General features: G+C 39.8%; 1 protein-coding gene across 1 annotated transcript in view; it reads right to left on the reverse strand.

Moving 5' to 3' along the window:
- The window catches only part of TADA2A (transcriptional adaptor 2A), a 126,688-nt gene extending 116,489 nt beyond the window's left edge, over nucleotides 1–10,199 (reverse strand). The window contains exons 1-2 of the mRNA XM_053706902.1: nucleotides 10,145–10,199; nucleotides 8,713–8,819 (exon numbers count right to left, since the gene is read on the reverse strand). Of these exons, the coding sequence (XP_053562877.1) occupies nucleotides 8,713–8,819; nucleotides 10,145–10,169 (132 nt within the window). The 5' untranslated portion in view covers nucleotides 10,170–10,199. The remainder of the gene's footprint in view (nucleotides 1–8,712; nucleotides 8,820–10,144) is intronic.
- Nucleotides 10,200–18,665: the final 8,466 nt, after the last annotated feature.

Consider the following 18,665-nt stretch of genomic DNA (forward strand, 5'->3'; position numbering starts at 1 on the left):
TTTTTTATGTTCTGCATTCAGTTTAATGAATACCCCTCTGAGGTAGGCCTTGAGAGTGCCCCACAAACAGGAGTCGTCAACTGCTCCATTATCGTTTATGCTTAGGAACTCGGAAATCTCTTTCCGGATCAGAGTGATCTGTTCTGGACTAGAAAGGAGGTGTTCCGGGAGCACCCAGGAAGAGCGATAGGGAGTGCTATTGGGGTTTTTTAGGGTAAGCTGAACCGAAGAATGGTCAGACCATGTACATTCAGGCATATGTATTGATTGGACCGAGTCTAGGAGTCTCGGTTCACAGAAAAAGTAATCGATCCTGGTGTAGGTATTGTGTACTTTAGAAAAAAAGGAGTAATCTCTTGATGAGGGATGGTGGGAACGCCAAATGTCATAAAGGGCGTGTTGGGCCAAGAGATTGTGGAAATGCTTTGCGGTCCTAGAGGTTTGTTTGTCGCAGGGTTTGAGCTTAGGAGAGCGTCTATCTAATGTTGTATCTAGTAACATGTTAAAATCACCAGCTAGGAGTAAGTTTTGTGTTTTGTGAGAGGCCAGCAATCTTAAAAACTTCCTAAAGGCTCCAATTTGTCCAGAGTTTGGGCCATAGTAATTGGCAAGAGTATACGGAGTGTCGTCTATCTTACAGGTCAGTATTAGGAATCTGCCCTTTGGGTCCTTGAAGGTTTCTATTTTTTCAAAGAGAACAGATTTATGTATTAGAATAGCTACGCCTCTCGATTTCCCCATATATGAGGCTGTCTCCATTATCGGGTATTGCTTGCATCTAAGGGGTATGGGAGCCCCATCTGCCCAATGGGTCTCTTGGAGAAAGGCTATTTTGGTCTTGGCACGAGTTAAGTAACTAACTAATCTACTTCTCTTGCTAGGGGAATTGAGCCCTCTAGTGTTAAGCGAGGTGCAGGTGAGAGACATGATGAAGTAGTTTTAAAGAGAGGTGAGGAATGAAAAAGCAGGGGAAGAAGGGAGGGAAAAGGGAAGGAAGGGAAGAGAGAGAGAAAAAAAAAAAAAAAAACAAAAAAAAAAAAAAAACGCTAAAAGACTAGAAGGAGAAGGGGGTGAGAGAGAGGTGTGAAAAGAAAAGAGGACAGGAAAGAATGGTTGATCTTAAACTTCCAATAGAGTACAGAAAAATATTACATTTAGTCAAATATATGTTAGTACAGATAAGTTGGCAAATAGAAATTGCGGTATGTTCGAGAGAAACCGCGTTAATCGTCTTCCCTGATAGGGGAAGCACATTAAGGTGAAGGGAGAGAAAACAAAAAAAGGGGGGCTTGAGTTTGTTATTAGGGAGGGGGGGGGGGGGAGGTTGTGGCAACTGTAGAATAGTGAACTGTTAAGAGCTAATCAGGCAATGGGGATTGTCAATCGTGCGACTGTTTGTCTACGGAGTGTTAGTAGTGGCTGAAGGGAAGTGGGTAGAGTAACGGCCTGGTAGCCTGTCAGATGAAAAGGTGGTGTATCTTTTGGGGTTATGTGACAGTGACATTAGAGAGCTTACAGTTTACTTATATAAAAAAAAAAAAAAACAACAGTGCAATACATAAAACAGGAACCAGAACAACAAACAATTTAGAACAACAATACTGAGACAGATGATCAGGTATATTTCTTGGTGTAGACCTTACAGAGTAAGTTGAGGAGATATGGTTGCGGTGTCCTAATATGGGTAATGAGTTCATCTGATGACCTATTCTCTAATTAATTGTTTTAATACATTTTGGTACCATACTTTATTCAGGGTAAAATAATTAGGGCATTATTTATTGCTCCCGTTTAATCGTTAAGGCCGCTAGAAGCTTTCTGTGCATGTCGGGTTGTGCTCATATACAAGTTAAAAGTAAACTGTTTTCGCTTGCATGCTAACCCGACAAGCGAAAAAAGCCGAACTTACAATACTGTCAAAGAAAGGAAGTCCCCAGCACTCACAAAGTCTTTTCAGCTTGTTTATTTGCTCAAAAAATGCAACGTTTCGGGGTCACAGCCCCTTATTCATGCTTATCCATTGTGCTATTCTCAACTTTTTACACTGGAACTTACAGTACTGTGAGCACAATAACCTATTCTTCAATAGAAGTAAATGGAGCAAACACCATACTCACACAAACATAATTGCATATTCTCAAGTGCGCTAAGCCGACATGAAAATATGAATATTTCACATTCTAATGTTCTTCACTTAGAAGAATATGTTCTATTTATTAATAAATACATATTTCTATATATATCTGATGGTATTTTGGTTTGATATATATATATATATATATATATATATATACACTGTATATATATATATATATATATATATATATATATAATTATATAGGTATAGATATATACAGATCTATAAAGAAATATATTTTTATAAATACATAGAACATATTCTGCTATGTGCAGAACATTGGAATGTGAAATGTTTACAGTAAATACACAGTATAACACTTTATTAAATATGAATATTGCATAAATATGATTTTCATGTCTTCATCTACTTGACTGCAAAGGGCTCCAATGCATATATACAGTATAAATCCTCCATGTGTGTCTGCACTCACAATGCTGTAGGGTCATCGACCAGGGTGCAAAGTCAATCAAGTACACAATCTTAATCCAATAAGGGACAGCACATCACTGTATGAACTAAACCCAGCGAGTCCAGTCCCTTATTGGATTAAGATTATATATCATATACATATATATATATATATACACACACACACTTACACACCTTTATACATGTAAACGTATATCTCAATGTTAAAGCCCTTTGCCTGCCTTTTTTTTCTAACGCCTGAGACCTCATATCTTTGAGCCATTATAACTATTAATGCATTTTTTGTAATAATTTTTATTAGATGGTGTTATTATGAATGTAGCTGTACTTTGAAATGTATTTTCCATGTGTTTTGTGACACTTTTTGTTTTGCAAAAGAGCTCTGAGGTCGCACTAACCTGACGCGCATTAAATCCAAATGCGCTCAAACGTTCACGCTTATTTTAACTTGTAATACGAGCGAAAAACCTGATGCGTTTGCATTACTTGCACCACAGGAGTTGTTTGTACCTCTAAGATGAACACTATTATGGTCAACACATGGAACCAAAAAGGACAGTGATGGGAATTGGGACTCTAATGGAGCTATATCCACTCCCTGTACCACTCAGATAAGTATAACAAACCACATTTGAGTGTAAACCCGTGTTATGGATGACGGGTTACCTATCCCCCTAGGATGACTGATCACCTGCATTACTAGACACCTGAAGGAGGGTTATGGAGGGGAGTATATTTCTTCTTCTATATTTAGGGGGAATAAAACTAACACCCCCATAATATTCTTACCAAATCAATAATCAATCTTCTAGCTTAGTTAAAAGAATAATAATTAAAAAAAACAGGTGCCTATCAGGTGGTCACCACAGAATTGTAATAATCTTCCTTACTAAATCAAAGAAACATAATATCTGAGTGTGAGGTCATAGCCCCTATCTTGCTGAATACAATACATTCAGAAAGATGAAAATACTTATGCATATGGATATAGTTCTAGGTGATTGATCTCTCACTAGAAAAAGACCTTTCCGCTTTTCTTACAGTGGACACATGTTCCATTTTACGGTTTGAAGAAGAGTGCAAGAGTCCTTTTTAGAGCTCTGAGCAGCCTAGAAGTCACCTTGCTGACAAGTTATTGCCATTCCAATCACTTTCTACAAAGAGGGGCATAGGACCCCTTTTTTACATGAGGAGTATTTTCTTTATGCCGTATCCTGTTTTTAGGGGATGGGTCACCAAGCAAAGCTGAGGTTGAGATAGAAAAATCACCAGGTGATGAGAGTTTCTGAGTTTCCAAAAGGGGATCTTCTATTTTAAATGAGATAGAACTTGCTTCCTTAGGTCATATGAAGCAGCAAAAACTTTTCCACACCGATCACCTGCATCTTAGAGGGATATGCAACTCCTTATTTCAGAGAATAGACTACTCTATCATTTGTTGTATCACTCACTCCAGAATTCCAAACTGCCACTGGAAGTAACATCAGCACAAAAACTGTGCGTCAGGAGCTTTAGAAATATGTTTACCAGGTCCAGTGCAAAGTGTCAGCTTAAAGTGGTGTAAAACATGCCACCACTGGACTCTGGAGCAGTGGAAACATGTTCTCTGGAGTGACTAACCCGCAGTATGATGAAAGAATATGGGTGTGGCGGATGCAAGGAGAACGGAATATATAGTGCCTACTGTAAAGTTTGGTGGAGGAGGGATAACGGTTTGGACAAGGCCCCTTAGTTCCAATGAATGGTCATCTTAATGCTACAGGTCACAAAGACATTTTAGGCGATTGGGTGCTTCCAACTTTGTGGCGACAGTTTGAGGACGGCCCTTTCCAGTTCCAAAATGACTGTGCCCCTGTGCACAAAACAAGGTCCATGAAGACATGGCTTGACAAGGCTTGCGTTGAGGAACTTGAGTGCCCTGCACAGAGACCTGACCTCAACCCCATTAAACACCTTTGGGATGCATTGGAACGCTGACTGCAAGCCAGACTTCAGTACCTGACCCCACATATGCACTTTTGGCTCAATGACACAAATTCTCACAGATACACTTCATAATCTTGTGGAAAGCCCTCCCAGAAGAGTTGCAGTTGTTATAGTCGCAAAGGGGTGGGGGGCAACTTCATATTATTGCCCATGGTTTTGGAATAGGATGTCCAACAAGTACTTTTGGCCATATAGTGACAATATAGTGTATAAACTATTGGAGATAAAATAAATCATGGAATCATTATGATTAACAAAATTGAATCTAAATGTTTGATGCCTCATAATAGCCACCTTTTCCAGATAAAACTGTTCACACGTGGCATTCTTTGTACACTGGAAATCAAATGTTGCTCGAAAAAAGAATTCCCATCACTGTAGCAGAAGTACCCACAAATGTGTTGCACTTGTAGGTTGCTTTGCTTTCACATTTCTGTAAAGTTCATCCCAAACCAGCTTGATGGGGTTTAAGTCTGGAGACTGTGCTGGCCATTCCATGATTAAAAGTCTATGTCTTGTTCATTTTTTCTAAGGTATTTTGGACATAGTCTTGAGGTATGTAATAGAACCACGCAGAGCCGTCATCAGGGGGTGAATAGGGTGACTCCTGTCAGGGGCCCAGTGGGGACCATGAGGCAAACACAACTATTATTTAAAAAAAAAAAAAAAGTTACATTTTGGCAGCCACCAGAGTGCTATTGAGTGTGGGGAAATATCATTACAAGGAGTAAAGCATTAGCACTTGAGAGGATTTCTGAGTGTGCCCTAAACCACTATGCACAGTGTGATACAGACTTGGCACTTCAGTTTGTATAGTGTGTGCCTGAGTCAGATGACCGATCATTTTCAGAGTAAGTAGGACTTACTTAGTAAATGTTTTTTTATTTATTTGTGCAATTTCAGATTGTAAATTCAGTGTGGTAGTTGTATGGTGGGGCCAGGGGTCCATAAAAACACATTTTTTTAGCAATATGCAGCAGTGTATTTATGATTACAATGCTGTAGAAATTCTATATTTAAAACCATGCAGAAATGTTTGCTCCTCAATACAAAAATGGTAGATGCCATTTTGGCAGATATGATTTTTTTTAATATTAATATATATATATATATATATATATATATATATATATATATTATTTTTTTTCATTACATTCCAGTTTATTGCCCCTTTATGCAAGGACTTTCCAGATGCCGGGAGGCATTTTATTTAAGATGTTTACATCTGCATAAAATGTTGTACTCTATGGCTAAGACTGCTCAGGGTCTGAAATGAGACAGGTTAACTTAACACTGTTCAGTTTACACTACAGCTGACTTAATTTTGAAATACATACAAACAAGCCTAAATCCTGCATTTAACCAGATCTAATGGTATGAGACTGAGTACCACAGCTTATGGTTCCACCAAGACCATATAGAGTATAGCATTTTCAAAATCCATAAGTACAGCTGACAGATTTGAAGTGGTGCTCTTGGTTGGGGAAAATGGGGGGGGAAAAAACTCCCAAACATATGTCAACCTTTCAAATGTACTTTTCTTCATCTACCCCTTCTGACAGATCAATAATGTACAATTTTGAATTCACATAAGTATTTTTGTTTGCTCATTTACAAATGATTCTTTAAAAAGTGATCTCTTAATTTCTGCTAATTTTTTTAGCATGCATGTCACACACTGTTGATTTAGGGGATGGCAATGTGCAGAAATGTTATCTCCTGTGAGTGTTTCTGTGGGTGTCTGTGTTTATGTCTTTGTGCTTTTGTTAGTGTCTCTATGAGTGTGTATGTATTTCTTTCCTGTGGGTCTCTCTGTGAGGGTTTATGTGTCTGTCTTTGTGCATTTTCTGTGGATGTCTCTGTGAGGGTGTGTGTGTATGTATGTCTTTGTGTGTTTTCTGTGAGAGTGTGTGTGTGTGTGTCTGTGTTTTCTATGGGTATCTGTGAGTGTTTATGTCTTTGTGTGTTTTCTGAGGCCGTCTCTGTGGGTGTTTCCATGGGTGTATGTGCAAGTTTATGTTGTGTGCCCATTGTCTGTTCCTTTTTAGGACATTTTGACCTTACTACTGAGTTCAGTGTTTGTGTGTTACTAACTTCACAACATTGGCAAGTTTGATTACACTTAAGAATAAAGTGCATATACGTTTTAGTCACTTGGTCGAAAATTGCACATGTCAAAGCATGGGGGGGCCTGATCATTGCTTAAGTAAGGGGCCCCAAAATTTCTAGTGGCGGCCCAGGAACCGCATCCAACTAAATATCTACAAGGTATTGCATTGTGATGGAAAATGCTATGGTGGTCTTTTTGGCTCAGGGTGCTACTTCATCTGTGAAAGTTGTTGATTCTGGCTCCATCACATGAGCTCCAGACCATCAACGCTTCCTTCTCCATGTTTGACAGTTGGTGTCACACAATGAGGAATTATCCTTTCACCTACTCAACACCAGACAAAAACTCTGCATGATGAACTGTAGATTTCAAATTTTGATTAATTGATCCATAAGATCTTCTTCTAGTCTTCAGTCATCCGCTAATGGTATTTGATGGCGCAAGCAAGCCTCTTTTTCCAATTTTGTCATCCTAGCAACAGCTTTTTTTTACTGCCATTCAATCTGTCAAACCTGCAGGTTGAAGTGCTTTCTTCACAGTTAAAAGTAAGACAACTGTGCTTGAAGCTGCTGTCTTGTGAAACTTATATTACGCAAGCTGTTGACTCTCACAAATTTTTCTTCTGATTGTGTTTTGGCTATAGGTCTGCCAACCCTCTTTCTGTCAGAATGTGAGGGCTTACCGAAGCACAGTGTCAGCCACACCACAAAGAAAGTCAGGCTGGCAGTGAAGATCCAGGGACAGTTTAGTGTGATGGATAACGCAGGGTGCATTGTACTTTCCCCCCTGTCAGGATCAGTTGTGGAAGGTTGTGCTAAGCTTAGTGTACAGGACTTGCAGTCTTCTATTAATATGGATAACTGTGTGACTTGATCTGTGCACCTTATCTGGATGCTGCAGATCGTTATGCTTTTTTATTTGGAGCTAAGACCTATGGGGCAGCTGGTAAAAAGCTCTCAATGACTTAAATCAGTGAGACCATGACGTGTTTCCTGGCTTATGCTCTTTGTCTCACTCTTGCCTGTACCTTGAACTGTGGACTGATAACCTTGCTACTGACCCTAAGAATTGTACTTCAGATTATTGTTTTGTTTATTCCTTTTGCAGTAACGTCTGGTACCTGCCTGCTTACCCGCTGCTAAACTCTGGCCTAATAACTGACAATTCTTCTGTTCACCTCCTGACTAATGTCCTTTACGGTCATCTTCTGGGTGCTGATTCTAGCCTGTTCCTGCAACATATCACCTGCATAATTGGTTCCAGCAAGTAAACAAAGTTATTATCTATTTAACTAATACAGAGTTTCCTACCATTTTCAAGTGCCTCATGATGGTATAGGAGACTTAAAGGGATACTAAACCCAATTTTTTTTATTTCATAATTCAGATAGAGCATGAGATTTTAAGCACCTTTCTAATTTACTCCTATTATCAATTTTTCTTTGTTCTCATGCTATCTTGATTTGAAAAAGCAGTACTGTAAGCTTTAGAGCCAGACCATTTATTGTTCAGCACATGGGTAGCACTTGCTGATTTGTGGCTAAATGTAGCAAACCAATCAGCAGCTCTACTAAGGTGCTGAACTAAAAAATGGGCCGGCTCCTAAACTTTTATTGCTGCTTTTTCAAATCAAGATAACATGAGAACAAAGAAAATTTGATAATAGGAGTAAATTAGAAAGTTGCTTAAAATTGCATGCTCTATCTGAATCATGAAAGAAAAAATGAGGGGTTAGTATCCCTTTAACTTACTGGCACAAGTTTTTTCTATTTCATTTCTCTAAAGGGAAGACCAACACTTTTAAGGGTTACAATTGTCTGACTGTCTGTTGGTAACTTACACTTGTTTCTTTGACCTCTAGCAATTTACTGCTTACCATTGTAAAATGTCTGATCATTCAATGGACTTCAAGTGCTTAAATTTAAATGAAAGCTGAAAAACATAGTGTTCTAAAATGTTTGACCAGCAATGTAAGTACTTTGTTACTTGTAAATGATCTGCAACCCGAGTGCATGTAACAATTTATCTGTGTGTTCCGCTGTATGTACCTGTAAACAGAGAAAAAATTCTTGAGGTCCACATTCAGCGCATTTAATATATGGTTCCATGAGGTAGGAAGAACATCCACGACATGGTGGTTTATCAAAGGGATCATCTGGAATGAAACAGAGCAAAACTAAGAATTAAATTCACACTATAATCCATAAAAAAAAACACAGTGCTTGATAAACCCAGGGGCCAGGGAGATACTGGAACCTTAAAGGGACACTGAACTCAAATTTTTTATTTCGCGATTCAGATAGAGCATGCAATTTTAAGCAACTTTCTAATTTACTCCTATTATCACATTTTCTTCATTCTCTTGGTATCTTTATTTGAAAAGCAAGACTGTAAGTTTAGATGCCGGCCCATTTTTGGTGAACAACCTGGGTTGTCCTTGCTGATTGGACAGCACCAATAAACAAGTGCTGTCCATGGTGCTGAACCAACTATTTGTTGGCTCTTTAGCATCGATGCCTTCTTTTTCAAATAAAGATAGCAAGAGAATGAAGAAAAATTGATAATAGAAGTAAATTAGAAAGTTGCTTAAAATGGCATGCTCTATCTGAATCATGAAAGAAAAAAATTGGGTTCAGTGTCCCTTTAAAGGAATATGAAACTCATTTTTTTCTTTCATGATTCAGATAGACAATGCAATTTTCAAGCAACTTTCTAATTTACTCCAATTATCAATTTGTCTTCGTTCTCTTGGTATCTTTATTTGAAAAAGCTGGAATACAAACTTAGGAGCTGGCCCATTTTAGGTTCAGCACCCTGGGTAGCACTTGCTGATTGGTGGCAACATTTAGACATACTTCATATGCATATGGAATCACACACAATGCTATGAACGCCTGTATTACATATAATAAAGAAAATGCAACATAGCACTGTATTACAATATGATGCTGTATACATAACATACAATTACATACAGTACTGAATTGTATACAGTTTCTGCTATATATATATATACACTATCTTGCAGCATTGCATGTGATACTATATCATTCAGGTGTAGAACTGTTATAGGTAACTATGATCCATCTACCAGCTAAACTGAATTACCACGTGATGCTATTTGGTGCATACTATAAGTCATGTATCATGCCATGAACTGTGCAGCAATAGCCAGTCACACGTTTATATATTAACATGCAGCTGTTACATTGTAATGGGCAAATATTCGATTATCCAATATATAGACTGAATTGTGTAATAACAACAGATCACTCACTGAAAATACAATAAAAAACATTATAAATTGCAATGTTACATATCAATGTATGTATAAAAATGATCCCACGTGTGATGTAAGCGACTAAATGATATATTTTACGGGGTGCAGCAATATTGCTATGTGCAGCCGGTTAATGCGCGCACACACGAGCCACTGGGGTCCCTACAAATGAGCCCACTAAGTTCTCGCCCCTCACTCACTGCCATAAGGTGCAAGCCGGTCCATCGCTACCCAAGCTCTCAGATACCACTCGTAATCTCCCAGCAACCACTGCGGACGGAAAGGATCGCAACCAACCAGACAGAGGAAAGCAGGCCAGACCTGAGTAGTAGAAGCTTGAAAGCATCGCTAGCTCTGATTCAATTGTTCTTCTGTGTTACAGACTCTTTAATTTTTGTTACACAAGATAGACTCACGTGCATCGTTTCATAATGCAATAATTATAGATACATTATAAAATACTTTTAATTGTTCCCAAAGTTTGACTACACTATATGTCAACAGGCCAGTAATATACACAGATAATTAATTTCATACTGCAAAACATTATTTTAACTCCCATTGTGCTAGTAAAAATTAATAATAATATTAATAATAATTATATATATTAATAATTATATTATAAATCTTAGCTGAGAGCTTGTAAGTGAGTGCTGGGTTTTCTCTGTGTGTTATATATATATATATATATATATATATATATATATACACACACAGTATATATATATATATATATATATATATATATATATATATATATATGAGAGTATATAAACAGCGCTGTATACAGCAAATATAAACTAGAAATACACACTGTGTAGAAAAAAAAAACACTTTATTTTAATCACAGACCATGTCTTAGAACATTTAAAAAGATATAACATATACCTATTCACAAAGCAATAGTATTAAATGTTGCTATTGAATATAGTCCTAACACGTAGGTTAAAAACTATTTGCACAATGGAGTTTTTGAGATAAAATGGAGCACTATTGTCCCCACTTTCATACAATATACAAATTTATAACATACAAATATGCAGTATTAAATCACAAGTATAAAAACCTTTTAAAAAAAATAAAAATATATATAGTACTCTGATAAATGAAGAGTGAGAGAAACTGCAAACACTTGCCAGACTCTGTGTATACGTTACCACTACTAGTTTCAGGGACACACCCCTTCCTCACGTTTTCACCTCTTAGCCAATAGCCGTGCGTTAAATCCGGCTTGGCGCCCATGGGAGCCGGATTTATCGCACTGCTATTGGCTAAGAGGTGACCTCACCTCTTAGCAAAACAATTTTTAGCCGTGGGCTGCTGTAGCAGCTAAGAACGGCAATCGGTTGAAACAAATAAAGGAGCTTTCTACATGAAGTATCTTATACTTCATGAATGAAAGTCCCCTTTATTTGTTTCAATAGTCAATCCTAGCGTTTGTACAACGCTAGGATTGACTTTCACTTTAAATAACATAAATTGGGACAAAGTATTCTTTAATACAATACAGAGGCTAAATGGATACCATTTAAAACTTTGTTAAATAAATATACATATCAACAAATACCATATGGTTCTAAAAATAAAAAATCCAAGCCAATGTGGCTAAATAAAAATGTGTTAAGGGAAATTAGGAAAAAATGTAGGGCATTTAAATTATTCAAAGAAAATAGTACAGACTCAACATACCATATTTATAAGGAATATAACAAAGTATGCAAAAAAGCAATCAAGTTAGCCAAAATTGAAAATGAAAGATTAATTGCAAAGGATTCTAAGTCTAACCCTAAAAGGTTCTTTAAGTACATAAATAGCAAAAAATCTAAGAAGGACAATATAGGTACATTAAAATGCGTGGAAGGCTAAGGTACTAAATCAGCTTTTTCCTTCCGTATACACAAGAGAGGAACCAATGGACGATACTTTGGAACAAACTAGAACATGCTAGCCCATACCATTAACTAGGTTATGTATAGAGTGTCATGAGATGCAGGACATATGCAGGACACAGCAATGATGGTACAACTCTATTTTATTACAGAGCATAGCAATACACATCTGGTCAGGTTGATTGTACTAACTAACTGCGACACAGACTACCGGACCTAAGCCCCGCCCCCAAACTAGTGACATCACATCCTGCTCTCATCACATCTTCCCCTTTTTCAAAGGCGAAGCATACATTTGAATATAACAAATAACAAGGTATACGAACAGAGTATACAACAACATTTTTTGAACAATATATAAACAAATAGGTTCAGAAAATATTAACACATAAATTACATCCTGACTTGGACATCGGGGTAGACTACCCTAGTCCACAGTGACCATGGGATTATTCTGCCCATACTTCCGGTCACTGTTCTAGCTAAAGTCAGTCCCTATATTGGGCCGGAAGTTTCACCACTCTTCCGCTTGATGTAACTTTGCATGAACTGTCCTCTGATACAGAAGATGGTGAACAAGAGTCCGCTGGAGGCAAAGATATATCCCCGTTGTGGTCTTGCTGAGGGGAAGGCACCTCTCTTAGAACAGGGGATCCCACCGGCGGTGGTACTGAGGCATCCAGTTCCAGACTCTCAGGTACAGACTGAAGATGTCTTCGGTTACGGCGTGTAACCGTCCCTCCCTCCGTAAGGACTGTATAAGACCTTGGTTCTGGAGAGCGGCCAACTACCGTAGCAGGCGTCTTCCATTTCTTCTCATCATCCAGTTTAATTCTGACACTTTGGCCCGCTTTCAGTTCCTGTAAGGGCCTGACAGAATGTCTCCTGTCGTAGAAGAAACGATAACCCTTTTTGGCCTCTTCATCCCTCCTAAGGACTTCGTCCCGAGGAACAGGGCCAGGCAGCTTGAAGACACCCAAAAACCCGGTGGCTTGAATGGGCGTCGCCCTGTATGACAAGAGGGCTAGGTACGGCTCAGATTGCTCTAGAATGAATTTTGTGGTTTGAACTGCCCCTTCAGCCATTCCATTGGCCTGCGGATAATGTGGACTTGACGTGGAATGTACAAAATCATACTCCCTGCTGAAAGCACTGAACTCTGTAGAAGCGAACTGCATACCATTATCACTCACTAGCTCCATTGGAATGCCCCAGCGGGCGAACAAGCTCTTCAGGCAAATGATAACGGCCTGACATAACGGCCTGACTTGTGATATCATTCAGGGGTGCAATCTCCAAATACCTGGAATAGTAGTCGATCACAAAAGGAACTTTTTCCCGTGCAGTTCACACAAATCAGCAGCTATTTTCTGCCACGGCCCGCAGGCAGCGGAGTAGAAATCAAGGGCTCCCTTCTCTGAGTAGGCCGGCGTTCCCGGCAAAAGGCACATTTAGACACGTGATTTGCAATGTCGGAGCTGATCCCAGGCCACCACACAGCTGTAGCTGCCCTTTCTCTGCACTTTGTAATGCCTAAGTGGCCATCGTGAATCCTGTTTAACATCTCCTTCCTCATGCTGACAGGAATTACAATGCGGTCTTGAAACAGCACCAACCCCTCCAGCTCCGTGAGCTGCGACCTCTCCGGCTGGTAAGCACTTAAAGACATCCAGGCTGCCCGGCTCTCGGGCCAGCCTTCTTTTATGTACCTTATAACCTCTTGCAGATCTGTGTCCAAATATGTCTCTCTCTTTATTTCCTCCAGTTTCCTTGAAGAAATGGACTTAGAGGCCAGAACTGAATCAACATACACTTTCACCTCAGATTCTGTGGAGGATTCTTCAGCAGCAGCCAGCGGGAGCCTGGATAGTGTATCCACCACAACCAGTTGTTTCCCCGGCACATGCACTGCCTGAACATTGAACCTGAGCAGTCTCATTAAAAGTCTCTGGCATCTCAAGGGTGTTTTGTCAATGTCATAGGAGTTGATTAGAGGGACTAGCGGTTTGTGGTCAGTTTCCAGACTAAATTTCTCCAAACCCACTAGATAACGCTGAAAACGCTCACAGGCCCAAACTGCAGCCAGGCACTCTTTCTCAATTTGAGCATATTTTGACTCCTCAGCCGTCAGGGTGCAGGAACAGTAGGCGATGGGCTGTAGTTTATTTTCATTCAGCTGCAGGAGTGCAGCCCCCAACCCATAACTGCTTGCATCGGCACTAACCACAGTCTTTTTTGAAGGGTCATAGAACCCCAGCACTGGGGCAGACCCCAGCAGGGACTTGGCATGCAGGAAAGCTTTTTCTTGTGAAGGTCCCCAGACCCAGGCAACGTCTTTCTTAAGTAACTCTGTGATAGGGTGTAAAACTGTAGATAAATCTGGAAGAAACTTGCCCACGTAATTTACAAGGCCCAATATCTGTCTCAGCTCATGTACATCAGAAGGACTTTTCATCTGTTCAATAGCACAAATTTTCTCGGGGTCTGGCTTGATGCCATCCCCATTGATGATATGCCCAAAGTAACATAATTCAGTTTTCCTGAAATGACATTTTTCTTTATTCAGCTTCAGCCCAGACTCTTTGATAGCCTGTAGTACACAACTTAAACGCTGATCATGCTCCTCCACCGTAGACCCATACACTAGAATGTCGTCCATGACGACTGCCGTGCCCTTGTGGTTACTCAGGAGAGAACTCATTTCCCTTTGAAAGATTTCAGGAGCGGAGGATATCCCAAAGGGGAGTCTGCAGAAGCAGAACCGACCTACCGGTGTGATAAAGGTAGTCAGTTTGCGGCACTTTGGATCCAGGGGGATCTCCCAAAAGTCGCTAGAAGCGTCTAATGTGGAAAAGAACTTAGCCCCAGCCAACTTTGGAGCTATATCTTCTAATGTCGGCAGCACAAATCTCTCTCCACCGCCTCATTCAACCTTTTCAGGTCCACACAGATGCGCACCTTTCCGTTTTTCTTTGCAACTGGAACAATGGGGGCACACCAATCAGTCGCTTCAACAACCTCTTCAATAACCCCCATAGACTTCATGCGCATAAGCTCTTTCTCCACTTGGGGCATGAGCGGGAACGGAATTCTACGGGGAGTAGAAATACTGTATGGGACTGCGTCACTTTTAAGTGCTATACGAACAGGTTTGCAGTTCAGTAGGCCCAACTCGCCAAACATATCTTCGGAAATCTCATTCACTCTGGCCACGAGGCCCAAGTCACAGGCTGCTTTTCTACTCAATAAATTGTTAACACACTGACCTCGGATCACATGCACCCACATGGTGAACTTCCTTTGCTTGTACTCACAGCTGGCAAGAAATTTCCCCAAACAATCAATGCGGCCACCAGGACTATGGACATTTGTAGTAACCTTCGCCAGCTGGGGCTGTCAAGGCAGTTTCATAAATTCAGCAAAAGACATTACAGTGATATCTGCTCCTGTGTCAATCTTAAAATCAACTTTGGCTCCCATTACAGTAAAAGTAACTTTCCAATCTTCCTCTGAGCTTGTCCGTTCCACAACAGACCCCACCAAAGACACTTCCTGACCCTCCTGGTCACTGTCCACCTGCATCTCCTTAATGTATTCAGTTTTACACACCACTTCAAAATGGCCTATTCTGTTACATTTTCTGCATCTTTTATCTCTGGCCGGGCATATAGCACTCTGATCATGAGCCCGGTAGCACCGCGTTCATCGGGCATGTTGCGCCCATCCACTTCTAGGCCTTTCCAGTACTTTAGATCTACCGCTCACACTGTGCCTTTCACTAGCAGTTTTCCTAGACTGTTGCACTTCATCCACAATACTCTCAGACCTCAGATCAGCACTTTGCTTTTTCACCAGTTCACTCTGGTGGGCCATCCTAATAGCCCCATCTAACGTTAAATCAGGCTCTAACTGCAGCTTCAGTGAGACTTCAGCATCTGCAATTCCAATAACTATTCTGTCTCTGATTTGCTCTTCTTTAGCAACACCAAACTCACAGAATTCAGCTAGTTCATACAGGCTGCGCACAAATGACTCCACAGATTCTCCCACACGCTGATTAAGTTTGTGAAAACAAGCTCTCTCATGAATCACATTTCTTTTGGGCACAAAGTGGGCACTGAGTTTATCCATAACTATATCAAAGTTAAATTCTTCCTCTTCTTGGAAAGTAAAAGCATTGAACACTGGCTCCACATCTTTCCCCATAGAGTATAAAAGAGAATTAACTTGTACTTCACCACTCTCCTTGTTCAGTTTGGAAGCAATCCTGAAGCGCTGAAACCGCTGACGCCATGTGGGCCAAGCTGCAGGCTGAGAAAAGTCAAAAGGCTCAGGTGGGGTAAACTTTGACATTGCAATCGATCAGGAACAGAAGCGCAGTCCAGAACTTCTGACACCATGTCATGAGATGCAGGACATATGCAGGACACAGCAATGATGGTACAACTCTATTTTATTACAGAGCATAGCAATACACATCTGGTCAGGTTGATTGTACTAACTAACTGCGACACAGACTACCGGACCTAAGCCCCGCCCCCAAACTAGTGACATCACATCCTGCTCTCATCACATAGAGGATATCACGAAAAAAATGGATAATATTAAGGTAAATAAAACTTCAGGCCCAGATGGAATACACCCAAGGGTGTTAAAGGAATTTAGCACTGTTATAGACAAACATCTACTCTTCATTTTTCAAGACTCATTATTCTCAGGCATGGTACCCCAGGATTGGAGTAAAGCTGATGTGGTGCCACTCTTCAAAAAGGGAAGCAGGGATGATCCAGGAAGCTATAGGCCAGTTAGTCTGACATCAATAGTGGGGAAGATATTTGAAGGGATTATATTGATGAGCACATTCATGTAAACAAGATTATGAGTTAAAATCAGCATGGTTTTATGAGAAATAAATCATGTCAAACTAATTTAATTAGATTCTTTGAGGAATTAAGTAAAATAGATATAGATAAAGGGGAATCAGTTGATGTGATATACTTAGATTTTGTAAAGGCATTTAATACAGTGCCACATGAGAGATTGATGCACACAATTAAGGAACTGGGAATAGCTTAAAATGTTAGCTCATGGATATATAACTGGATAAAAGATAGGGAGCAATGAGTAGTAGTAAAATGGATGATACTTAGATTGGACAAAGATAATCAGTGGAGTCCCCCAGGGATCAGTACTGGGCCCTGTTCTTTTTAATATTTTATAAATGACTTGGAGCAAGGATTGGAGCAAGGATTAAATAGCGAGATCTCTATTTTTGCAGATGATACTAAGTTAAGTAAGGTCATTAGGTCAGAGCAGGATGAACTTTCGTTACAAAGGGATCTGCAAAAATTAGAAGTATGGGCAGGGCCGTTTTTAATATTTAGTGGACCCTGGGCAAACATTTTCTTTCCCCTCCCCCCCATATAGTCAGGTGAAGGAAACAATTTTATTTTCTATAATTTATTTTCTATAATTTAATTTAAATTATGGCCAGCCAGGAAAACTATTCGTGGAAATTGCAGGCAGCTCGGCTCAAAGGGCAGCTGCTTTGGGCCCCACAACAAAGACTGGGCACGGGGCAACTGCCCCTTTTGCCCAGCGTTAAAGACGGGCCTGAGTATGGGCAGGTAAATGGAAAATTAGATTTAATACAGGAAAATGCAAGGTTCTACATTTTGGAAGTAAAAATAAGCAGGCAACATATTATTTAAATGGGACAAGACTTAACCAAACAGAGGAGGAAAGGGATTTGGGAGTAGTAATAGATAACAAGCTAAAGATGGGTGCACAATGCAGGGCAGCGGCTATAAATCCCTGGTAATACCTCACGTTGAGTATGGAGTGCAGTTCTGGGGACCAATCGCAAAAAAAGATACTGCAGAACTAGAAAACGTTCAGAGAAGGGCCACAAAGCTAATAAGGGGAATAGATCATTTAAGCTATGAGGAGAGGCTAGCCAAACTGGGTCTGTTTTCTTTAGAAAAAAGGCGCTTGAGAGGTGACATGATTACTTTATATAAATATATGCAAGGCCCATATACAGAGATGGCAGAAGCTCTGTTTATTCCAAGAAAATTGTTTGTGACAAGAGGTCACAATTTAAGGTTGGAGGACAGGAGATTTAATCTCCTGAAACGGAAAAGTTTTTTCACTGTAAGAGCAATACAATTGTGGAACTCATTTACCAAAGGAGGTAGTGAATGCCAATACCCTAGATACATTTAGAAATTGTTTGGATACATTTCTGTCTAGAAACAAAATTCATGGATATGATTGCTAGTATTAAATGGGTCACCTTTTAGTGGGATTATTTTAGTTTAACTGGAGCTTTTTGTAAGTATTTTAGATTTGTACAGGTTGAACTCCATGGACTTCAGTCGTTTTTCAACCTCATCTACTATGTTGCTATGTTTGTTACAAAGTTTTACATATACTCACTTTATTACAATGGCCTGAGTAAGAGTTTAGGGTGATAAGGAAATAAATAATATATTAGAAACGCCACTCACTTAGGAGGGAAAGTACTTTCTACAACTCTGGATATTTTAATACTTCTGTGACATACTAACATAGGAATCACATAATGCTCTCCCTGAAGGATTTAATGTATTTAATATGTTTTGGGGTTTCTTCTTTTATTTTTATTTTTTTACTCCTTAACTCATGGGGGCCGATTTATCAAGCTCCCTATGGAGCTTGATGCCCCTTGTTTTCGGACCTCTGCTCCATAACTTGTCTTCCTGCTCTGAGGCAGCGGACAGAAATCAAACCGATCGAATACGATTGGGTTGATTGACACCTCCTGCTAGCGGCCAATTGGTCGCAAATCTGC

Source organism: Bombina bombina, chromosome 3 (assembly GCF_027579735.1).
Source record: "Bombina bombina isolate aBomBom1 chromosome 3, aBomBom1.pri, whole genome shotgun sequence".
NCBI classification, from domain to species: domain Eukaryota; kingdom Metazoa; phylum Chordata; class Amphibia; order Anura; family Bombinatoridae; genus Bombina; species Bombina bombina.